This window comes from Panthera onca, chromosome E1 (genome assembly GCF_046562875.1).
Source record: "Panthera onca isolate mPanOnc1 chromosome E1, mPanOnc1 haplotype 2, whole genome shotgun sequence".
NCBI lineage: Eukaryota > Metazoa > Chordata > Mammalia > Carnivora > Felidae > Panthera > Panthera onca.
In genome coordinates, this window is record NC_138352.1 from 46483204 (window position 1) to 46503183 (window position 19980).

At 51.4% G+C, this 19980-nt stretch overlaps 1 protein-coding gene across 3 annotated transcripts in view; it reads right to left on the reverse strand.

Annotated features, from left to right (window-relative positions):
* Positions 1-10183: 10183 nt before the first annotated feature.
* The window catches only part of AKAP1 (A-kinase anchoring protein 1), a 39230-nt gene continuing 29433 nt past the window's right edge, over positions 10184-19980 (reverse strand). For 2 of the 3 annotated variants that reach the window (XM_060646496.3, XM_060646497.3), the window contains exons 7-12: positions 18447-18624; positions 16877-17027; positions 16355-16422; positions 14868-14941; positions 14590-14652; positions 10184-14043 (exon numbers count right to left, since the gene is read on the reverse strand). In XM_060646496.3, coding sequence (XP_060502479.2) covers positions 13969-14043; positions 14590-14652; positions 14868-14941; positions 16355-16422; positions 16877-17027; positions 18447-18624 — 609 coding nt within the window. In that variant the 3' untranslated portion in view covers positions 10184-13968. Of the gene's footprint in view, positions 14044-14589; positions 14653-14867; positions 14942-16354; positions 16423-16876; positions 17060-18446; positions 18625-19980 lie in introns of those variants that run through there. The other variant, XR_009614317.3, reaches the window with a different exon arrangement.

Here is a 19980-nt window from a genome sequence, read left to right on the forward strand (position 1 = left end):
GCTTGAAGTTCTGGACTGCCAGCCGCCCCCGGTCTTGCTCTTGGCCCTATCTCCTGGATGTGGCTTTATCTGCACCCTGGCATTAGATCACAAACGAGACACAACGTCTCTTCTCCTTCCCCACGCTCTAAGCAGCTCGTATACAAGGCTGATGCCTCAAAACCAAATCTTCCCTGAAGACTAGGGAATGACACCCCCACTTCATGGCAAATAGCTTAAAATGACAGGGTATTCTTCTGGCTGTCCTGGCCGGGGGCGGTGGGGGGGGGTTCTCCTTGGCCACACCAACCCAGCCCTCCTCCCGCCTGTCCCCTCTCTACTCTGCACTCTCCCTGTTGGACCATCTTCTTCTGTTTCCCCAGATCCTTCCCTTCAGAGCAGGCCGGTCCTGCCTGCCCCGCACCTCTCCCAGACTCTCAAATGGAGGGCAGAACAAAAGACCACAGACAGGTAGTTGTGGCCGCTGACAACCATCTGTCCTGCCTATGTAGACAGGTTTGTAAGTCCCCGTGCAAATGTATCCACGTGCCAGCCCCAAAAGCAGCACCTGAGACTGGAAGCTAGGCTCCCAGGGCGCTCTCTCTCCAGCTCGCACATGTCCCTGTTCCCGGGAGGCAGGGGCTCAGCATCCCTGCCTCGCCCCCTCACGCTCTGAAGTGTCTTCCCTTCCTGTCCTAACCTGGGGTGTGGCATCCCCAATCTCTCCCCCTGGGGGCCACGTTTCCTAAGTAGCAAGCCAGCCAGTCCGGAGGCTGAATGAACAGTCGGTAGAAATCAGCTTGAACGTTCAGGGAGAAGAACAAAGACTTTCGACGTGAGCCGGGGAGAGACTCCTAACTGCCAGCGAGAGAGGAGCGGAACAGCCAGGCGCCTGGCTGCAGGAGACACAAGCCGTGGGATGTTGACAATGGCAGAGACAGCAGGCACGCTGCTGGTTCGGTGAGCAGGAGGGCACGAATCCTACGGGCATGAAGGCGACACCGATGGAAAGGGGAATTTGGACTGAAGAGGAGAGGTGGGCGAGGGGTCCCAGAGGCGGCCAGCTGGGGACACGTGCCTCTCCCCACAGCCCAGCTCGAAGCAAAGGGCATTTGGGGACAGGGGCCTGGGTGGCAGGTGTCCCCCTGTAGCCATAATTACAGCTAAGGAGGCATCCCATGGTGGTTCCAAGCGATGAGCAGAGAGGAGGTGGGTAGTGGCGTCTTCAGTGTGGAGGAAGTGAGGAGCCTCCTGGACCCAGAAAGAGGAGGTAGACCCCCATCTTGCAAGAACCCGCAGAAGCAAAGATGACCCCCCTGAGAGACTTCTCTAGATCTTACCCTCATGCCTACCCCACGCGGCAAGCCGAAGGGCACAAATAATAAAATATTTATCAAGTGCATCCTAGATGCCAGGAAATCCACACTGTTTGAGGTGACCCTGGTTTGCAGGTGAACAAACTGACGCCCGGAGAGGTTAAGTAACTTCCCTGAGATCACACAGCTCTTAGTGGGTCTGCCAACCCACAGGTGTTCATACATGTAGATTGCGTTTGAAGCTGGGAGGTTTCGGTCTTCGTGGCACAAAGCAGGATGTGTCTTTTTTGCCATGTGACCTCACGTGGGAACCGCCGGGCCTAGCCTGGATCCACAGAGGCAGGACCGGCGCCACCTGTCCCGGACCTCCCCGCCACTGGCAAGAGGGACCAGCACGCGTTTTCTCGTTCAGCCTCCTCCTCCTCCACCTGCACGCAACTCCACCTGGCAGAGAGGGGACGTAAGGAAGGGCTCCTGACAGAGGCGTGAGCGGCTAGAACCCAAGACAAGGCAAGAATCACGGAATTCCTTTCTGGGCATTTCATCCTGTTAACTGAGTTCCCGCGGTATCTGCCTGAGGGCAAACGCATTCAATCACTTACTCATTCAACCAAACATTTTTGAGGGCCTCTGATGTCCTGGTTCCTGTTTCACACGCCACAGTTACAGAAATAAAAGATACATGCCCTGCTCTCAAGGGACTCGCAGCAGGAGAGGGGGGTGCTCTGGGGACGAGGGGGCCTGCATCCCACAAGTGGGAGGCTGGGGGCGAGGGCTGGGAGAGGCTTCCTGGAGGAGGAAGCCTCAGTGTGTTAGGAGGAGAAGGAGAGACCCAGCAGGGGACACAGCCCTTGCAGAGGCTCAGAGGGGAGACGGGTAGAACCTTCCACAGCTTGGAACGACAGGAGCTGAAGGCCAAGGGGGGCAGTGAGACACAGTCTCTGCAGACCCACAGGGCTCCGGAAGCCTTTCTAGATGGCATCAGGAGTTTGCCCTGAGGATGCTGAGATTGGCAGGTGCCCCCATCCAGCCCAGAAATGGGGCTAAAGAAACCTCCCAGGAGTGTTTCTTTCCCTGAGAGAAATGGAAGAGACCCCCCCCCCCAACCAGGCCCTCTGACTGGGTCTACCCAGGTTCATCCACCAGGATCTGAACATGGAACCCAGCACCTTCCAGTGGGTGACCGTGCCAGGCCACCTCCGGACGCCCCCGAAAACCACAGGAGGGACACACAATGTCCCTGTTGCCAAGTTGCACCGTGTTCTGTATGTCCTCAGGTCCGTGTGCATGCCATAAATATTCATGCTGGAACACCAAGGTGACAGTCCCTCCATGCTCCGGAAGAAACCACCGGAGGGCACCTGGCTTTCATCCTCCTGCCTTTAAAGACGGGTCAAAGCCGAGGAAGGACTACACCTTCTGAAACCCAGCTTCCTTAATTTGTTTAACAAAAGACATCTCCATGCTCTGTGGCCTCTTAATTTCCGTAGATGTTAAAGTGCAGAGAATTAAAGAATCAATGGACAATTAAGGAGGCACTGGCAGGTTCTGGCCAAGAGCATATTATTTATTTATTCAGCCAGCCACGCTCATTTTTAAAGTGCTAACTTTCCATTTTGTTTCTGACATCAAAAATAAATCAAACTAAACTGTACACGTCATAGCTGAAAAAAATTATTTGCATGATGCGTTGCCCCTTTGAAGGCTCAGTAGCCACCTGCAAAAGAAATTTTTGTCTGTGTCCAAAAAAAAAAAAAAAGAAAAGAAAGAAAAAGAAAAGATATAAATTCATTCTGGCACTTAACTCCCCTTAGGATACAGACAGGATTGAAAAGATAGAAATAAGATTTTAATTCACTAGTGATTTTTTTCCACAAAGTTTCAAGCTTCTTTTTGATTTCTGAGCGTCCAATTTCCTGGATTGTCTTGGGAGGGTTGCAAGGCTTTAGTCCATTAGCACAGTGGTGCTTTGGTGAAATTTCAGAATGGGAGAGGTAAAGAGCCATAGTGGCAACATAGGCTGGGCTTTGGGTTTCCGCTCTTGGTCCCGGCCTTCCATCTAGAGTGGGGGCTACCCAATGACTTCCATATCCTCCATCCACGTGACACCATTTGACGTGTCGTACCTAAGAAGAAATACAAATTTGCCACCCAGTCTCTTGTCCCCTAACTGCTCCCTAATTTGCACAAGCCCTGTCGGAATTTGGACCATTTGGAGTTGTTTCTGTGTTGGTCGCCTTCACTCTCCCCCTCCTGCTGCAACCCCCCTCCCCAATTTCACTCCTAGCCCCTCTCCGTAAGCCCCCAATCCCACCTCCTACTTGCATCTACCCAAGCTACCCCAAGGTCGATTCTAGGACAGTGATTTCAAACCCAAGTTTGCAATCAGAACCACCTGGATGGCATGTTTTAACACAGTTTCTGGGGGCACGTGGGTGGCTCAGTCAGCTGAGCGTCTGACTTTGGCTCAGGTCACCATCTCGCAGTTTGTAAGTTTGAGCCCCGCGTTGGGCTCTGTGTGCACAGCTTGGAACCTGGAGCCTGCTTGGGATTCTGCATCTCCCTCTCTCTTTCTTCTCCTCCCACACTTGCAGTCTGTCTCTCTCTCAAAAACAAATAAACATTAAAAAAAAAAAAAAAACAGTTTCTGACTCAGTGGGTCTGAGGTAGGGCCCGAGAATTTGCATTTCTGGTAAGTTCTCAGAGTGAGATAACCGCTGTTCTAAGGCAACCGGTGGAAGGCACCCTTCCAGAAACTTGTGCTGTGGCGCCATCTAGTGGTCCAAGGCCACAGCGGCAGCAATCTGCGCAGGGCACATTGGGAGACCTCGAAATTCGCCCCTCCCCACACACCCCCAGCTTCACGGCTCGAGTAGAGTGTTATCTCTACATTTTTGGTAAGCTTTTTTTTATTGAAATGAAATTATCTCTTTTCATCCTCTGAACAAACACAGAGCAGCACTGAGGCTGGAGTCTTTTGAGACCAGAAACATCATGGTGCAAACAGACCTTGGTGGGTGTCCTCCAAATACTGCTAACCAAAGCATAACAGTTCTAAACACAGTGGCAGGCGACACAACAGCTACTGACGTCACACAGCACTTCAACTCTAATTTAACCCAAAACTTGGTCCTGAACACTCCTGGCAGCCAAGTCAAGAAGGTAGGAAATTAGAGTTTCAGCTCTTCCCAATTTGAAACAAAACAGCATAACTTTCAAGAGGAAATTCAGGGACGTCCGCGGCTCAGTCGGTTAAGCATCCGACTCTCGATTTCGGCTCAGGTCATGATCATGCTTCCTGAGTTCAGGCAGGCCCTGCGTTGGACTTCGTGCTGACAGCACAGAGCCTACTTGGGATTTTTTTCTCTCTCCCTCTCTCTGCCCCTCCCCCTGCTCTCTCTTAAAATAAATAAACTTAAAAAAAAATTTTAGAAAAATTTTTAATGTTTATTTTTGAGAGACAGAGCGAGTGAGAGTGGGGGAGGGGCAGAGAGAGAGGGAGACACAATCTAAAGCAGGCTCCAGGCTCTGACCCGACAGAGCCCAGTGCAGGGTTTGAACCCATGAACTGTGAGATCATGACCTGAGCTGAAGTCAGACGCTTAACCGACTGAGCCACCCAGGCGCCCTGCAATATGCGTTTTTAACAAGCACTCCAGGTAAACTCTGAAGCAAATAGCCTGAGCCCCAACTTGAGAAACATTATCTGAAAGAGTGAGACTTCCTCTAACAGCATTCCTCCACCTCGTGCTGTCCCCACAAACGACAGGAGCCACAAGTGATGTGCACATGCCCACCAGCCACCCTTTATAAAGCGGAAACACTGGGGCACCTTGGTGGCTCAGTGGGTTAAGCGGCTGACTTCAGCTCAGGTCATGATATCACGGCTGGTGGGTTCGAGCCCCCCGTCGGGCTCTGTGCTGACAGCTCGGAGCCTGGAGCCTGCTTCGGATTCTGTGTCTCCCTCTCTCTCTGCCCCTCCCCTGCTCACGCTCTGCCTCTCTCTCTCTCTCAAAAATAAACGTTAAAAAAAAAATTTTAAGCAGAAACATGTGTGACCGATCATGTCTTATTTAACCCACTGTAACCACAATATTTCATTCTTTTCCTCTAATCATGCTTTTTCTCACAGAGCGTATAGCTAACGTTTACAACATATCTCCGTGCTTCAAGTGCTCAAGAACCACATGTGGCCGTGGCTACCATGTTGGACAGCACAGCTCTGGACGCAAGGAAACTGTGAGCAGAGACGTTCTATTCTCTGCATTCAGGCATCAGCGACTTGAACACTTTCCACCAGGCCCTTGCTAAGTGCTTCCCATGCTCTATGCCAGTTGTCCCATGCCAACCCTCTGTTAGTGCTCTTGAGATCAGAGGGGATGCTGGGGATCGTCCACTACCGCCACCACGGCCACGGTCCCAGAGGGTGCAGAAGGAGGAGTGAGATGAGGGGTCTGGGGAGAGACCCTAGGGCGAGGTGGAATCCGATCGACAGGAATGAAGCAGATTCTGGGGTGGGGTGAGATTGGTCTGGAACCACACATCTGGTTACATAGGGCTCAAGCAACAGAAACAGATTAGGGATTTCCAGGAAGGCCACTGGGAAAAGCAACAGGAAGCACTTGGAAGGGCAGCTCCACAGTAAGAGCTCAGAGCTATCCCTCTGGAGCAGGATTCTCAGCCCCAGCAGCATACTGGAGTCGCCTGGTGAGGTTTTTGTTTTTAAAGATTTTATATTTTTTAATTGCTTATTTATTTTTTAATTTTTTTTTTTTAACGTTTATTTATTTTTGAGACAGAGAGAGACAGAGCATGAACAGGGGAGGGGCAGAGAGAGAGGGAGACACAGAATCTGAAACAGGCTGCAGGCTCTGAGCGGTCAGCACAGAGCCCGATGCGGGGCTCGAACTCAGGGGCCGTGAGATCATGACCTGAGCCGAAGTCGGACACTTAACCGACCAAGCCACCCAGGCGCCCCTTTAACTGCTTATTTAAGTAATCTCTACACCCAACACGGGGCTCGAATTCATGACCCTGAGATGAAGAGTCACATCTCTACTGATGAGCCGGTCAGGTGCCCCCTGGTGAGCTTTTGAAAATCTCAATGTGCAAATAACTACTGACTGAAGCTAAACATATTCCGACCCTCACCCCGCTGCTGGTCAGGCCCAAGAGAAATGAATATATACGTCCACCAAAAACCTAAGAATGAATCACAGCAGCTTTGTTCATTACAGTCCCAAAGGGAAACCTACATGAACACTAATCAAAGACTGGGTAAAAAAAGTCGTGGTATATTCATGCAGGAGAAGAGACACCCTCTCAGGACTCAGCAAGTGGATGCATGATGCATGATTCATACTAAGTTCCAGAACAGACAAAAACAATCTTACGGTGGTCAAAGAATAATGGTTACCTGGGGAGAGGTCACTGGCCAGAAAAGGGCATGAGGGAACCTCCTAGAATCCTGGAAATGTTCCCCTATCTTCACCTGACTACAGTTACCCAGGTGTGTCTACATAAGAACACATCATGTTCTGCGCTCGAGAACTGTGCACTTTATGTACTTTAATGTACGTGTCATACTCCCAAAGTAGTAATTTAAAAAAACAAACCGTATCTCAAGGCCCAGGCTGCGGTCCAAACCAATTAAATCTGCACCTCTGAGAATGGGGTCCCGGGCACTGGCAGTTTTAGAAGTGAGTCCAATACGGAGCCAGGGCTGGGTAGTGCCCTGGGTATGCCCTGGAGCAGTGCTTCTCAAACCCGTGTGGGCACAGAAGCCACCCGGGAGTCTTACTACAAGGAAGACGTGGGTTCAGTAGGGTGGGGCTTGAGGCTCTGCTCCCAGGACCTCCCAGGGGCTGCCACACTCTGGGACTGTGGACCGCACGTCGCTACCCAGGCAGGGTCTTCCTGATCTATCCTGGGTCCTGTGCTGATCACCCTACGGGGAACAGGGCTTCTTTCTACCAGGAGAGAGTCTACAAGACACAGAGCTGCCAAACAGGACCTCAGGGATCTGAAGATTCTGTAATTCTCCAAGTCTAAAGAATTCATGGTTGGAAAAGAGGCAGGAAATACTAAGGCTGCATTTAAGTTTGAGTAAATGGGAGAGGAGTGTTTGCAGTGGGGAGGTTGGCAAACTCTTTCTGCGAAGGACTAGGCATTTTTGACCTCATAGGGCACACAGTCTCCACGCAGGTACTCAAGTTCGTGGCTGTAGCACAATAGACAATATGTAAGCAAATGCCTGTGGCAGGTGCCAATACAGCTGCACTTATAAACACAGGTCTGGTCTGTGACCTGAAGCTGACACTATGCTACCATTCGTGTGTGTGAGGGATAGACCCGCTGGTAGAAAACATGAGAAATTAAGAATCATCTCCCCTGGAGAGGAAACATGGGTGCCTGGGGAACACGGCAAGAAGATACCCTTTCACTGGTTATCCTTAGAAATCTCTGGAATTGTGTATTGTGTGTCTCACCTATTTAGAAAAAAATGAAAACACAAGAAGATAGGACTTCTACGCATGACATATTTGCAGACAGCCTCCTGTGAAGACACGCTTTCTCTTTTACCACGTCTTTCTCCAAGCGTCCATGAGCCAGACCTACAGGACAGTTCCTGTCTCAGCGGGAGGATGGCCTCACTATGCCACCTCCTGCAAGGAGCCCTCCCAGAAACACGGGAATGTCAGCCTCACTCATCATTCCTTTCACCAGAAAGACAAGCAGAGGCATCGCATGCAGGTCCGAGCAGAGTCTGGAAGGTCCGGGTCCCAGTCCTGGCTCTGCTGATTTTAAGCCCATTTCCCACCTCCCTGGAGGCTGCCAGGGTCCCATAAGGAGGTGAGGGAAGGCACCTCCACAAGAAAGCACCATCTGTGTAGAGGTCGCTGAGCCTACCTTCCCACAGAGACGCTTTCTAACGGGTCAGTGTGGGACTCACCCTTGTGACCCCTAGCAGGAAGCTCAGCATACAGCAGGCACTCAATGGAGGCCCCTAGCAGGATACAGGGTATACAGCAGACACTCCATGGAGACCCCTAGCAGGAAGCTCAGCATACAGCAGGCACTCAATGGAGGCCCCTGGCAGGATACTGGGTATACAGCAGACACTCCGTGGAGACAGAGGGATCAGTGAGAGCAGACAGAGCTCCTGCCTGTCACGAAGCCAAGGAAGCTGGAGAAAAGCAAGACATCCATCCTGGGCCAAGGTAGGGGGTGTCTGCCTTCCGGTGCCTTCCGGTGCCTTCCAGGGCTTCTCAAATGGCGTCTGTCCCACCAGATGTCACCTGGGCCTATTTCTAGCAACCAACAGCCAAGATCTTGCCTAGGTGATTTGCTTTGTAAAAATACAAAGTAAGCCAGCCTCATTAACAGGAATCTTCAGGAAGGCTCTTATTTACAGAGATCAGTCTAAAGGCAAAGCTGGCAAGTGCCTCTGTGTTCATCTAATTTACCCCCTCTTTTCACAGATGGGGGGCTTGGGGGCAGAGAGGGCAAGGAGCTTGCCCCCAGTCCCAGGGCCAGAGCTCTGAGTCCTTAGAGGATAGGTCAGGGACCCAGAACGAGGGACCATCAATCAGGACAGGCTGGAACAGACTGAAGATAACATACAACCTTGACCTCAGTGACTTATGCCAGACTTGCTTCACACACCAACATGCACTGGGAGGTCGGCTGCAAGTCTGTTCTACACATCTTCACGCCGGGACCCAGGGACATGGACTAGGCCAGAGGGAGAGAAAACGTGAGTCTGCCTTGGGACACACACTGCCTCTACCCACCTCTCCCTGACCACGCCCGAGCTCAGGAGCACTAGGACATACAATCCTACTCCAGGGATGGAGGGTGGAATTTTTGGCAAGAAGACATTCACTCCAACAGGGATGCTCAGTCTAACAACAGCCGGTGTTGTCAGGACAAAAAGATAGAAATGTTCAGATATACAAGGTGTTCTGAAAACAAAGCAAAACAAAAAAAGTCAAAGTACTACTCCAGACAAAAGTGAATCGAAATCAAGAACTCAGGAACAGGTGCATAAGAATGAGTAGTAAAGCTAGTGAAACAAAGTTGGGCCAACGTTTCCTGATAACGTGACTGAACTTTAAGGTCACCATTTAAAACTCTTGAGACAGAGGCCTATGTGAAATTCTGACCTGGGTTCTAGAGGATTCTAACAAAACCCAGGAGGCAGGGAAAGGGTGTACACGCACACTTGTAGGAAGAAGGGCAGAAATCTCTCTGCTGAGTTTCTTCCTGTCTGAGGAGAAAGGAGGCCTTAACCGTGTGAGAGTCAGAGAAATATAAGTTCAATGTTACTGGTGAATTACTCCTATCTGCTGATAACATAGAACAAGATGTTAAATGCTAATTTTACAACATGGAAAAATTCGAGTCAAGCAAGGGAAGAAAGCAAAAACATATATAAATAAAAGTTAGAAAAAATAACAGAAAATGAACGAAATGGCAAGTCATAATGCAACAGTGACCACAATGAAGAAGTCAGATTCACCTAGTGACTTTGTAGATTTTGCTAAAAAAAAAAAAAATTCCAGCAGTGTGCTGTTTACAAGCCATCCACCCACCTGCTTAAATGACAGAAAAATATACAAAATTTAAAACAGAAAGCACCAAACAGAATACCAAAGATATTTTACACTGATGAGAAAATACCACCCATGAGCTTTTTCAAACTAAGTAACGTAATAGCTCCTTTTACAAGTTTCCAGTTAAGAAAAACAGGAAAACGTGACAATACCAGAAGCCTTTAATGTGCTTTTTTTTTCTTGGAAATGGAAAGTACAGACGAAAAAAAAAACAAAAACAAACAAACAAAAAAAACGTTGGAAGGAGAGGGTAAGAAAAACAACAGATACGAATAATTTATAAGCTTGATTTAATATATTATCACATAAAACTTTGTAACAAACCGGCAACATGCATTTTTTTCCCAAATGTCAGTAAAACGTTCGCCATGATTGCCTCCCCCCAAAAATCATTCTGAAGTCCATCTGGAACAATAAATGTGCAAAAGAACCTAGAACGTTTTGCAAAGGACGAACATAAGGCTGTTAATAGCGGCGTGATGGTGATCGATGGGATGGTCCAGGACCTGACGCGGCAGCCTCCTGTGGCTATGGAGCACCTGAGTTGTGGTTAGTCCGAAAAGACAGGCCAGAAGTGTAAAATATACACACGGGATTCCAAACACTTAGTATGAAAATACTGTAAAATTGCAATGATATTTCTAATGTGCATTACATGTTGAAATGTGGGGTTAAACAAACTTAAAATTAATTTCACCTGGTTATTACCCACCCCCCCCCCCCCCCGCCCCTTTTATCGAGCTCCTGGAAAACTTTAAATTACACGTGTGGCTCCCGTATTTCTTTTGGACACTGCTGGTCTACAAACAATCCAAATTTCCTATTCTCGGTCCATATATGACCTTTTCCAGAGTTCTTTCCTTCTTGGGTCATCAAAGATTCAAAATGTTCACTCTGGCCTAGATACGGCATGTAATTCCTGACTTTGTGTTTCTTAAATTTTAATTTCTCATATAAGCCAAATGATTGAGCACCTCCTGTCATGGTGTTTTCCCATGCTAACTTGCAAAACTCTTCTGCGGGCCAAAGATGTAGCAAGTGCAGCCTTTAGGTGGGGATGTGGAACAAAGCGCGAGCCGCCCTCGCGTTGCTTCGGAGGAGCTGTGGCTTGGGGCAACAGCCTGGCTTTGAGCCTCCCACTGCAGACCACTTTCTCAAGTCACCATCTATGTCCGGGCTCCGTCCCCGCCTCACTGGGGTGTCACGAGGACCAAGTATTCCCTGCTGAACAGCACGACGTCTGAGCCAGTAAGCTCTCCATCACTCCTGTGGCAGCTAAGCAGGATGCGTGAGGGCGCACAAGGTGTAGCGGTAACCCCAGAACCCATACTGACCCCCACTGGGACCAGCCACACCTAGCAGGGCCCCGAGGGCCAGAGGGCCAGCAGCTGGAATAAACACCCCTCGTGACAACTAGCCTCCCTCCCCCACACCCCATGGCGGGCTATCCAGTCTCCCTCCAGCACCATGAGCTTTCAAACTCCTACTTAAGCTGTCCCCTGGATGGCTCAGTTAACTCAAAGAACATGTCTAGGGGCCCCTGGGTGGCTCAGTCAGCTGAGCGTCTGACTTCGGCTCAGGTCACGATCTCACGGTTTGTGAGTTCGAGTCCCGCATCAGGCTCGCTGTCAGTGCAGAGCCTGCTTTGGATTATCTGTCTCCCTCTCTCTCTGCCCCTTCCCTGCTTGCACTCACTCTCTCAAAAATGAATCTTTACACAAAAACGGGTCTAAAGACCAAGAATGGGTCTAAAATACACTGGTCCGGAGGGCCGATGCCCAGAATGAGGGAGCGAGGGCCTCCTTAAATCCTCTCCTCTGTAAGAGCAACAAGATTACCAGCAAAATGGCCAAAGTCACCTTTCTCAGAACTCTAATCTGAGAAGGGTCTATTCGAAGAGTACATACCCTTCCCCACCTTCCAAACGCACTTTTCCTCCCAATAAACCAAAACTTCCTTAAACGGACCCATTCCTGAAGGTTAAGGCTGTAAGACCTGAGCAGCCCACCCCCTCATCCCCGTTGCCCCACCTCCCCCCACCCCCGTCCTGGAGGCCTTGCTCAGGGGATCCTGCCACATCACTCGTCACCCCAACCCATCCCCCCGGGAGCCCCCATCTTGTCTGGACCACCCTGGCTTTGGTCTCTGTTCATCCACCACCCTCTGCCCACCTCCAGGCACCACAACCGTGTGGTTCCCTCCAGTCAAAGCTGAAAGCCACATCTGCACACCAGGCTTTGTGACTGTCCCCAAACTAGCTTGAAGGCTCCCCCACACCAGTTTCTGTTCCAGGGATGAAGAACTGCACAGAAAAAGGGAGACTGGGCATGACCCAAGTTGGCCCACGTCATAGTCAACTACTGCTGGGACTTTGGACTAGCGGCAGCAGAGACCGCATGACAGCTGGCCTTGGGCCAAGCTCGGTACCAGCGGGGGACACTGCCATGATTTTACTTCATTTACTTCCCTGCCTTGAGGTGGGGTCCCAGGAGCTGATCCTACAGAGGAGGGGCGCAGGCCGCCAACCACTCACTACCCCCGGCTGGGGAGAGGGGCCGCAGCCTCTCCCTGGGAGGATCGCTTCAGTGTGAAAGAGCTCTGGGCAGCCTGAGCTCTCCAGAGACTCCTGAAGGGCGGGAAAGCGCCAAGCCACGGGCCTGGCCTGGGCCTGCCTTTGCCCTAAGAGGAGGGGCCGGTAGATCAAAGCTCTCCCCACGTAGGGGGATATGGCTCCTACCACTGCAATGCATTAAATAACTGCAAAGATCTACTGAGAACACCCAAAGACGTCTGGAAACCGGTGCTTTAAACTCAGGCCTGGCTATCTGAGACACTCCTGAGGGGAAGCCAGAGGAAGCTTGGCTGCCACCTTGTGGGGCAAGGAGAGGAAAAAGCTGGATGGAAATCTCTGGCTAACCGGTGTCCTAAAAGCCCTGGGTGTCCTTTAGACGGGCCCCTCCAGGCCACCGCACACAATCACCTCCTCACTCCCCACGCCAACCCTTCTCAGCATGGAAGAAATGGACTCAAAGCTACAGTGTATACAAGGTTTATAGAAGTTTAAGTTACTTTCTTAAATCCCACAATGCTAAAGCCAGTCTAAAAAAGAATCAAAACACACCACTGTAAGGTAATTCAATGTTTTTTTTTTCTTTTTTTTTTTTTTAACAAATTTGTACAGGGAAGAAAAAAAAAAAGAAAAAAAAAAAGCCCCAATCACAATCTATAGCACACAGTCACCCTGTCCAGCCAGCACCCAGGAAGCCACCTGAGGAGCTGGCCCAGGCAGGCGGCTGTAGTCCACAGAAGGAACTTCTGCTCACAGATGATGTGGTTGTGGAAAAATCTTGAGTTCCCTTTGTTCTCCAGTGTATCTTATACAAAATATTACATTTTTTTAAACATATATTTACAGAGTTTGCACAAATAGAAAATGGATACAAATTACAACCAGGCTTGGCGAGATAACAGCTTCCCTCCCCCAGGGACCAAGGCCAGAGGTATGACTGCTTCGTATTTACATATGCATTAAAAAGTCTGCCTTCTGAGAGACCTAGATGAAGTTTATAAAAACTGGTTAAACATCATAAATTCATTTACGACAGCTGTACAAGTAATCAATGCCGATTAGTGATTTCATGTCTTGCTCCCTGAAGAAAGATTCTGAATGAAGTAAAAGAAACCCTCTGAAGCAAGCAGCACAGCCCTCGGCCAGTGGCTGCGGTGGTTCGGTCTTGCGGAGGGGGGGGGGGGGGGGGGGGGACGGCGGAGTGCAGGTGGTGGAGGACAGCCCGGCTGCCACCCTTTCTAATTCGGCTTTTTGTCTTGTTTTGTTTTTAAAGGCTTGGAACCAGGTTAAGCCGACTGGCTCGTTCAACACCATCCTATGGCTTTGAAAGAACCCACGGTTCCCTCCTTGTCAACGTGACTACAGTACAAAAAAAAGAGAACTTTCCGGGGAAGATAACGTTTGTTATTCTGATGTAAAGTCTTTGCCTTAGCGCCAAGCCCAGCGTCACCAGTGCAAGAGACTCCAACGAGGCCGTGGGGGGCGGGGGTCAGAGGCTTGCGTAGTAGCTGTCTACCCACTGAGCAAGTCCTCGCTCCACCAGCGACCGGTTTATCAACACCGCCTAGAAAACAAAGTTCCCTTGAGAGCTCTGCCCACTCCACCCCGGGGCCATTTCTCAAGCCAGCCCCGGGGTTCTCCCTCTCACAGTCCCAGACAACCACTGTACGCGACAGGTCCGAGAGAGACAGGGGGCGGAGGCAGGACCCCTCTAGGCCAACAAGGGGCATTTACTTAATGTTCTGTTGGCAGGACGACAGGCTTTTCAATACACTGAAGAAATCTGAGCTTTAATACCAAGAAACGCAATGGAAAACCCAATGGAAGAGGTCTAGATAAGATCCAGGAAGGACCGCTGACATTTTGTCGTGGGGCCTGTATGCGCACGGCAGGAAGCCAAGCAGCACCCGCTTGCTGGCCTCCACCCGCTAGACGACACTGGCATCACCACCCCCAGCTGTGGCGACCAAAGACGTCTCCCGCCATCGCTACAGGTGCAGGCTACAGGCCTATAGTTTTCTGATGGTCTCAAGCGGAGACAAGAGCAGAACCAGCTCCAAATCAACCCATGACTGCCAGCCAGCAACTTAAAGGAAAGAACAGAACTTACTTCATTTCCAACCACACTCCATAGCTGAATCAGAGGAAGGCCAGTCGGACTGTAACTTGTCACCTAGAAAAACAACAGAAAAAAAGCTAGCATGTTTAAAAGCTACCCCATGCACCCCTCCTCAGCCCAGGGCCCAAGCCACAAAGGAGAAAGGAATTCAAAGGTCAGTTCCCAGGAATCCAAGATCCTGGATAAGAGAGGCCAGGAGGCTGTGCCCACGCCAGGCAGGAAGCTCCTCACACAGCCCCCGTGCGGCCTGGCCGCCCCCACCCACACACCTGAGCCAGCAGTGCTGTGTTTCCCGTCATCTCGCTCATAGCTGCATCGGCCTCAGGTGAGAAGTGGTCATCATCTTTAGAAGGAAAAAGAAAAGCAGCAGGTAGGCTTTCACCAAGGCAAAGCATTGTCATGACTTACACAGCTTCCAGGGCTTTTCCAAGAAGATGCCTCAGGTGCTGCCGGGCACGTGACAACTTCCTTTGGAAGAGCCGCCTGTGACAGGGACACAGGCCAGGCCTCCACGGGGCTCCAAGTGGACACACTCACAGGGTCTCCGCTATAGGTCACCCACCCACCGCAGGTGGGGCCCAAAGGGACAGAAACCCTGCCTTCAATGGGAACACCGCTGCCACCACGACCACCACCTATTGGCGTGCTGACTGGGCTGAACACGTAGATCTTCTTCCACTGAAGCAGCAACACCCTACGAATGCGATGTTATCCCCACTTTCCAGGTGGGAACAGAGAGACTAAGGTGGTGGCTGAAGTCGACCAGCCCCCAGAGTGGTGAAGGTGGGTTTCGAATCTAAGCAGCAAGCCATGGAGGCAGCCCTCGTTGTCGGATTATAAAGTTATGCACAAGGACACAGCCAAGGCAAGAGGTGGTAAGGATGGGAGAGGCAATGGGAATGCCTTTGTGGCTGGGAAGGTCTGGGAATGCCATGACAGGGAGCATGTCAGCTGGGCGGGACTGTGGAGGTGGGACAGAAATGGAGAGGGATGCTGGACAGAGCAATAAGGAAAGGAGACAGGCCTTGCCCAGCGTTCTAGCTGACAGGACTCTGGCTAGACTGTAGTGCCTCTAATGCACTTCACTGCTTTAGACAAGAACAAGATTAGAAGAGTGTGGGATGATCGGACTATTTATTACCTACAAATAGAAAACATCCTGGTCATCGACAGCTGCAACTTGACCAGCATCCACATATCAGTTCCTAGGTTTATGTAATTTCCTCAGCTGCCCTGAAGGACAGGTACTATCCCATTTTCCAGATGGTTAAAAAAAACAAAAAACAATGGCAAGGCTAACCAACTTGCCCAGGACCACTGTTAGTCCCCTACCCTCAGGGGATGCAGTTAGTCTAAGATACCACACTGCTCGGTGCTGGCATGGTCCCCACAGGGCCTAGCTGAGCAGTGCTGTGGCCTCAATGCCTGCCCTCAACCACACATGCTAGGACTCTGGGTCTCAACTAGGTTCTGGAAGGTGTCTGTGTTTGCAACCTCTCAAGGTCGGAGGTCTAGGTAAAGTCCACAACGGTGGTCCTGAAAGGTGGGTCCAGGGCCAGCAGCACTGGCATCACCGGAGTACTTGTTAGAGAGATGCACATCCTTGGGCCTTGGCCCAGACCTATTCAATCAAGAACTCTGTCAGACGCAGCAATCTGCATTTAGCATAAGCCCTCTGGGTGCAAAGGAAGGCGCTCAAAGAGAAAGACCCACTCTCAACAACTGTTCCCACAAAGCCAGAGGCCTCGACCGTTACCTGACAAGGGCATCACGCTATCCAGAAGGACCTCTGCTCCCTGGAACGGCAGGGTCACAAAGTCGGACCTAGAAAGGTAAGGAAGGAACCCTGTTTATGAACCTGAAGTCTGACTCTACTCCAATACCGATCTTCTGCTTCGAGCTGTGAGCCCCTGACGACCCAGGATGAAGCGAAGCAGAGGCCTCTACGATGGGCAAGGAGGCCGCGGCTCCCTGGATGCAGGCCACCTCCCTGCTGCAGCCTGACCTCAGAGGGACTGCTCACATCCAACTCCCAGAGGAGCTGCTTCACTTGTGTCCTACAATACCCGGGGACCTCCTCCTCAAGACAGGCCTTTCTAGCTCAGTTTGACTGAGGCGAGCAGTGCAGTAGGTTCCTATCAGACCCTGCCAAACCAGAGTAGGCAGCAGGAGAAAGGGTCAACCTACGTCCCAGGCTTGGTAGAACTGTGCCAGCTCTGCAGAGATCACACAGCCCCAACACGCATGGCATGCGCTCGTCGGAGGAGGGTGGACCCACCGGATCTGCCGGAGCGCGTCCACTTTCACTCTCTTATATCCACCGTAGTCCACGTAGCGGATCTCCACTTCATTGCTTTCCTCGTAGGAGGCCACCACTTGGGCTCTCCACCAGGCACCGTCCACACCGGGGGCAGCACAGATGACCGTGACTGCAGGGCAGGAAGAGAGCGTGTGGACAGTCCTGGCATAGGACAGGGCACCAAGGGTCCCCAGTCAGTGCTACCCACCTCCCCACCTTACTTCTCAGAGTCCTGTGCCTCCACCGGGCAGGGGAATAGCAAGGAGCCCCCACAGCCTCCCTGGAGCCCGAGACTGGCCAAGGGAAGGACCTAGATGTGGGAAATTTGGCCTCCCACATGCCACCCAAAAAGCTCTGCAGACCAAAAAGCATTCTTCCAGATCCATCTACTCTGAAACCTACTAGAGCCTGAGATAGATAAGGATTGGCCAGAAGAAACCAAGTAAAATCTAAAACCCAGGGAAGGGGGATTTATATTCTTAAGGGAGAGTCCCAGAAAGAATCAAAAACCTCCAAATGTGGCAGATCTCACTGGCCTGGCGTCTAGGGCCTGTTCCGGCCCGTGACAACTCAGAAGTTGATCAGAAGTTGATCAGAAGGGGACTTGCAGGCTTAAGCCCGCTTCTTCTAGCCTTTGCTTCAGGAAGTTGCTCAGAGCACACATGTCCCTGGCAGCCAGCGGTCACCAACCCCTGCCTGTAGCAGCAGGGCCAGAACAAACGGAACTACAGGCTGAGGGCCTGCACACTCAGTTGACCACACTGTGTCCTGACCTTGACCCTTAAGGGGAACCCCTGGCATAGTCACTCAGACCCCAGTTTGGTCTTCACTGCTGGATTGAGGCAACAACAGAGACTCTGATGAAAATTAAATCCTTATTTCTGTGATCTCAGTAACTTCACAGATCTCTCAAATGCCTTGAAGCCCCCTAGGGTGCTCCAGGTTAGGAGTCCCTGATAGCAATGGGTGAAGAGATGTTCTGACCTTGGATTCTCGCCAACACGGGCAACAAAGAAAATAGTGACAAAGGACAGACTCAAGACCACAAGTGAGTTTAGACCCCAGGACCCTGGTTCCTGCTCAAGTGTCACCTAGGCAACTCCCTCGACTTCAGAGGCTCAGTTTTCTCATCTGTCAAACGGAGATGAACCAACCCACCACAAAGGCCTCTTGCCCGTCAGGAGCTTCTACGAGAATCACCATCTGGATCAGGCTCTTTACATAGAATAATCCAACCCTAATTCCTGGAGCAAGCTGGCATCAGCCCCATTCCACAGATACATGGCAGAGCTAGAATTCGTGTGTTAAAACTCTACTCCAACCCCACGGGACTCTGTCAGCCAGTGGGAAGACCATTTCCATTGGGCTCGCTGGGTAACCCAGCCCACAATAACTCCATCCTGCTGGCAAGCACTCAGGGATGCTGTTCCCATGAAGGATCCCAGAACAGCCTCCTCCTGGGTCAAGACCAAGGGCAGAACAGGCCACCCCCAAAACCTCTCCCCATGGCCTGGCCAGGGCTCCCCGCTGACCCCAGGGCAGCACTTACTTTCCACCGGGGTGGGCAAGGTGGGGATCCCGGGCTGGGAATAGCACAGGTACATCTGCTGGTCCAGGCTCCGCAGTGCATGGAAGGTGGGGTGCGTGTGCTGCTGCACGAACAAGTGCCCAGCGTTGACCTGGTTGACCACGATCACCTCCACAGTGATGCCATCGGGGAGCATGAGCTGCAGAGGACGAGAAGGGGCAGCAGGCGCTGCAACAATCCTTCTCGGGTTTGAGGTAAGCCCTGAGGCCGCAGGGCAAGTCTCTGAACTGGCACCTCTTTGAAAAGGGCATGACAACCCAACACAACATGGCACCCAAATGGCAGAAGTTCAAGGAAAACTACTTCAGCCATGGAAAGTGTGACACCTCAGAGGCCCTGTCCTGCAATGCCAACAGTAACCTCCAGAGGCGGCCTCGCCTCAGGGCTGGGCAGGGAGGAGGCAGCTGTGGAAACAGTGAGGGGCCCCGGGCAGGGTCCAGGCACCAGAGCCTCCGCTCCCCCCACCGCTACTTGAGACTGTAGCACCAGGGAAGGCAAGGGAATGAGGGGCCACTGAGAACAAGCTACCAGGGGATAAGAGGTGGGCAGGCCCTCAGGCCCCCCAGCCAGCATCTGTGGCCCTGCAGCTGATCCCAGGAGCTTCAAGTTTGACAGGCTCTCTCTCCTCCGCTTTCCTGCCAACAAGGACCCAACTGTTTGAGTCCTACTGTCTCTTCCTCTCTACACTCCACAGACACCCTCCCAAGTCCTTCCCACTCTGCGATTCGGAATGTAGATTTGCTCAGTGGCCAGGCCCCACATTAGAGGTCCTAGCAGAGGCTAAGCCTGGTCTCAAAAAGACTTGTCCCTAGACACTAATTTCCCTTACAGGCAACATCTAGGTGGGCCTGGACACAGAAAGATGTCTAGTCCACCATCCAGTCAGGTGGCCACACCTCTGGCTGAGAGTTCTGACTTCCCCACCTCCCCCGAGTGCTGCTGGTTGCAAGGTATCTGGGATCTCCTCTCCACACAGAGAACAATGGGAGGAAGCCCTAACAACTGCTCAATTGTGTATAATTTAAGAGCGGGTCTGGTCCAAGCCTGCTGGGAAAAATGCTATGATTCAGAAGTAAAGGACAGAGTGGAGTTCAGCCCACTCCCAAACACCCACAGAAGACAAAAGGACCTCCATCCCCTGCCTTCACCCACGGCACAGAGATCTTTGGAGGGGCAAGATACAAAACCGAGAAGTCAACCATCCCAAACAAAAGCTAGGGAGGTAATTTTCTTGAAGAAGCACGTTCAGCCCACGTGTGAAATGCAACAGTCGTCTTTGGCCTACAAAACCCTACAATTCTTCTCCTAGTGAGATAAAGCTCAAATAGAGCTGGAGGCATGTTGCAGGATCTGAGTGACAGGCCCCAGAAACGCCACGGCCCCCAGCACACAGAGGCCCCAAGAGGTCAGCTTTCCCTCCAAAGAGCCTCCGGGTTTCCACAGCCTGGTGGGGAGAATTTCTTCTCCTTTAATAATCTAGGTATTTCCCATGAGA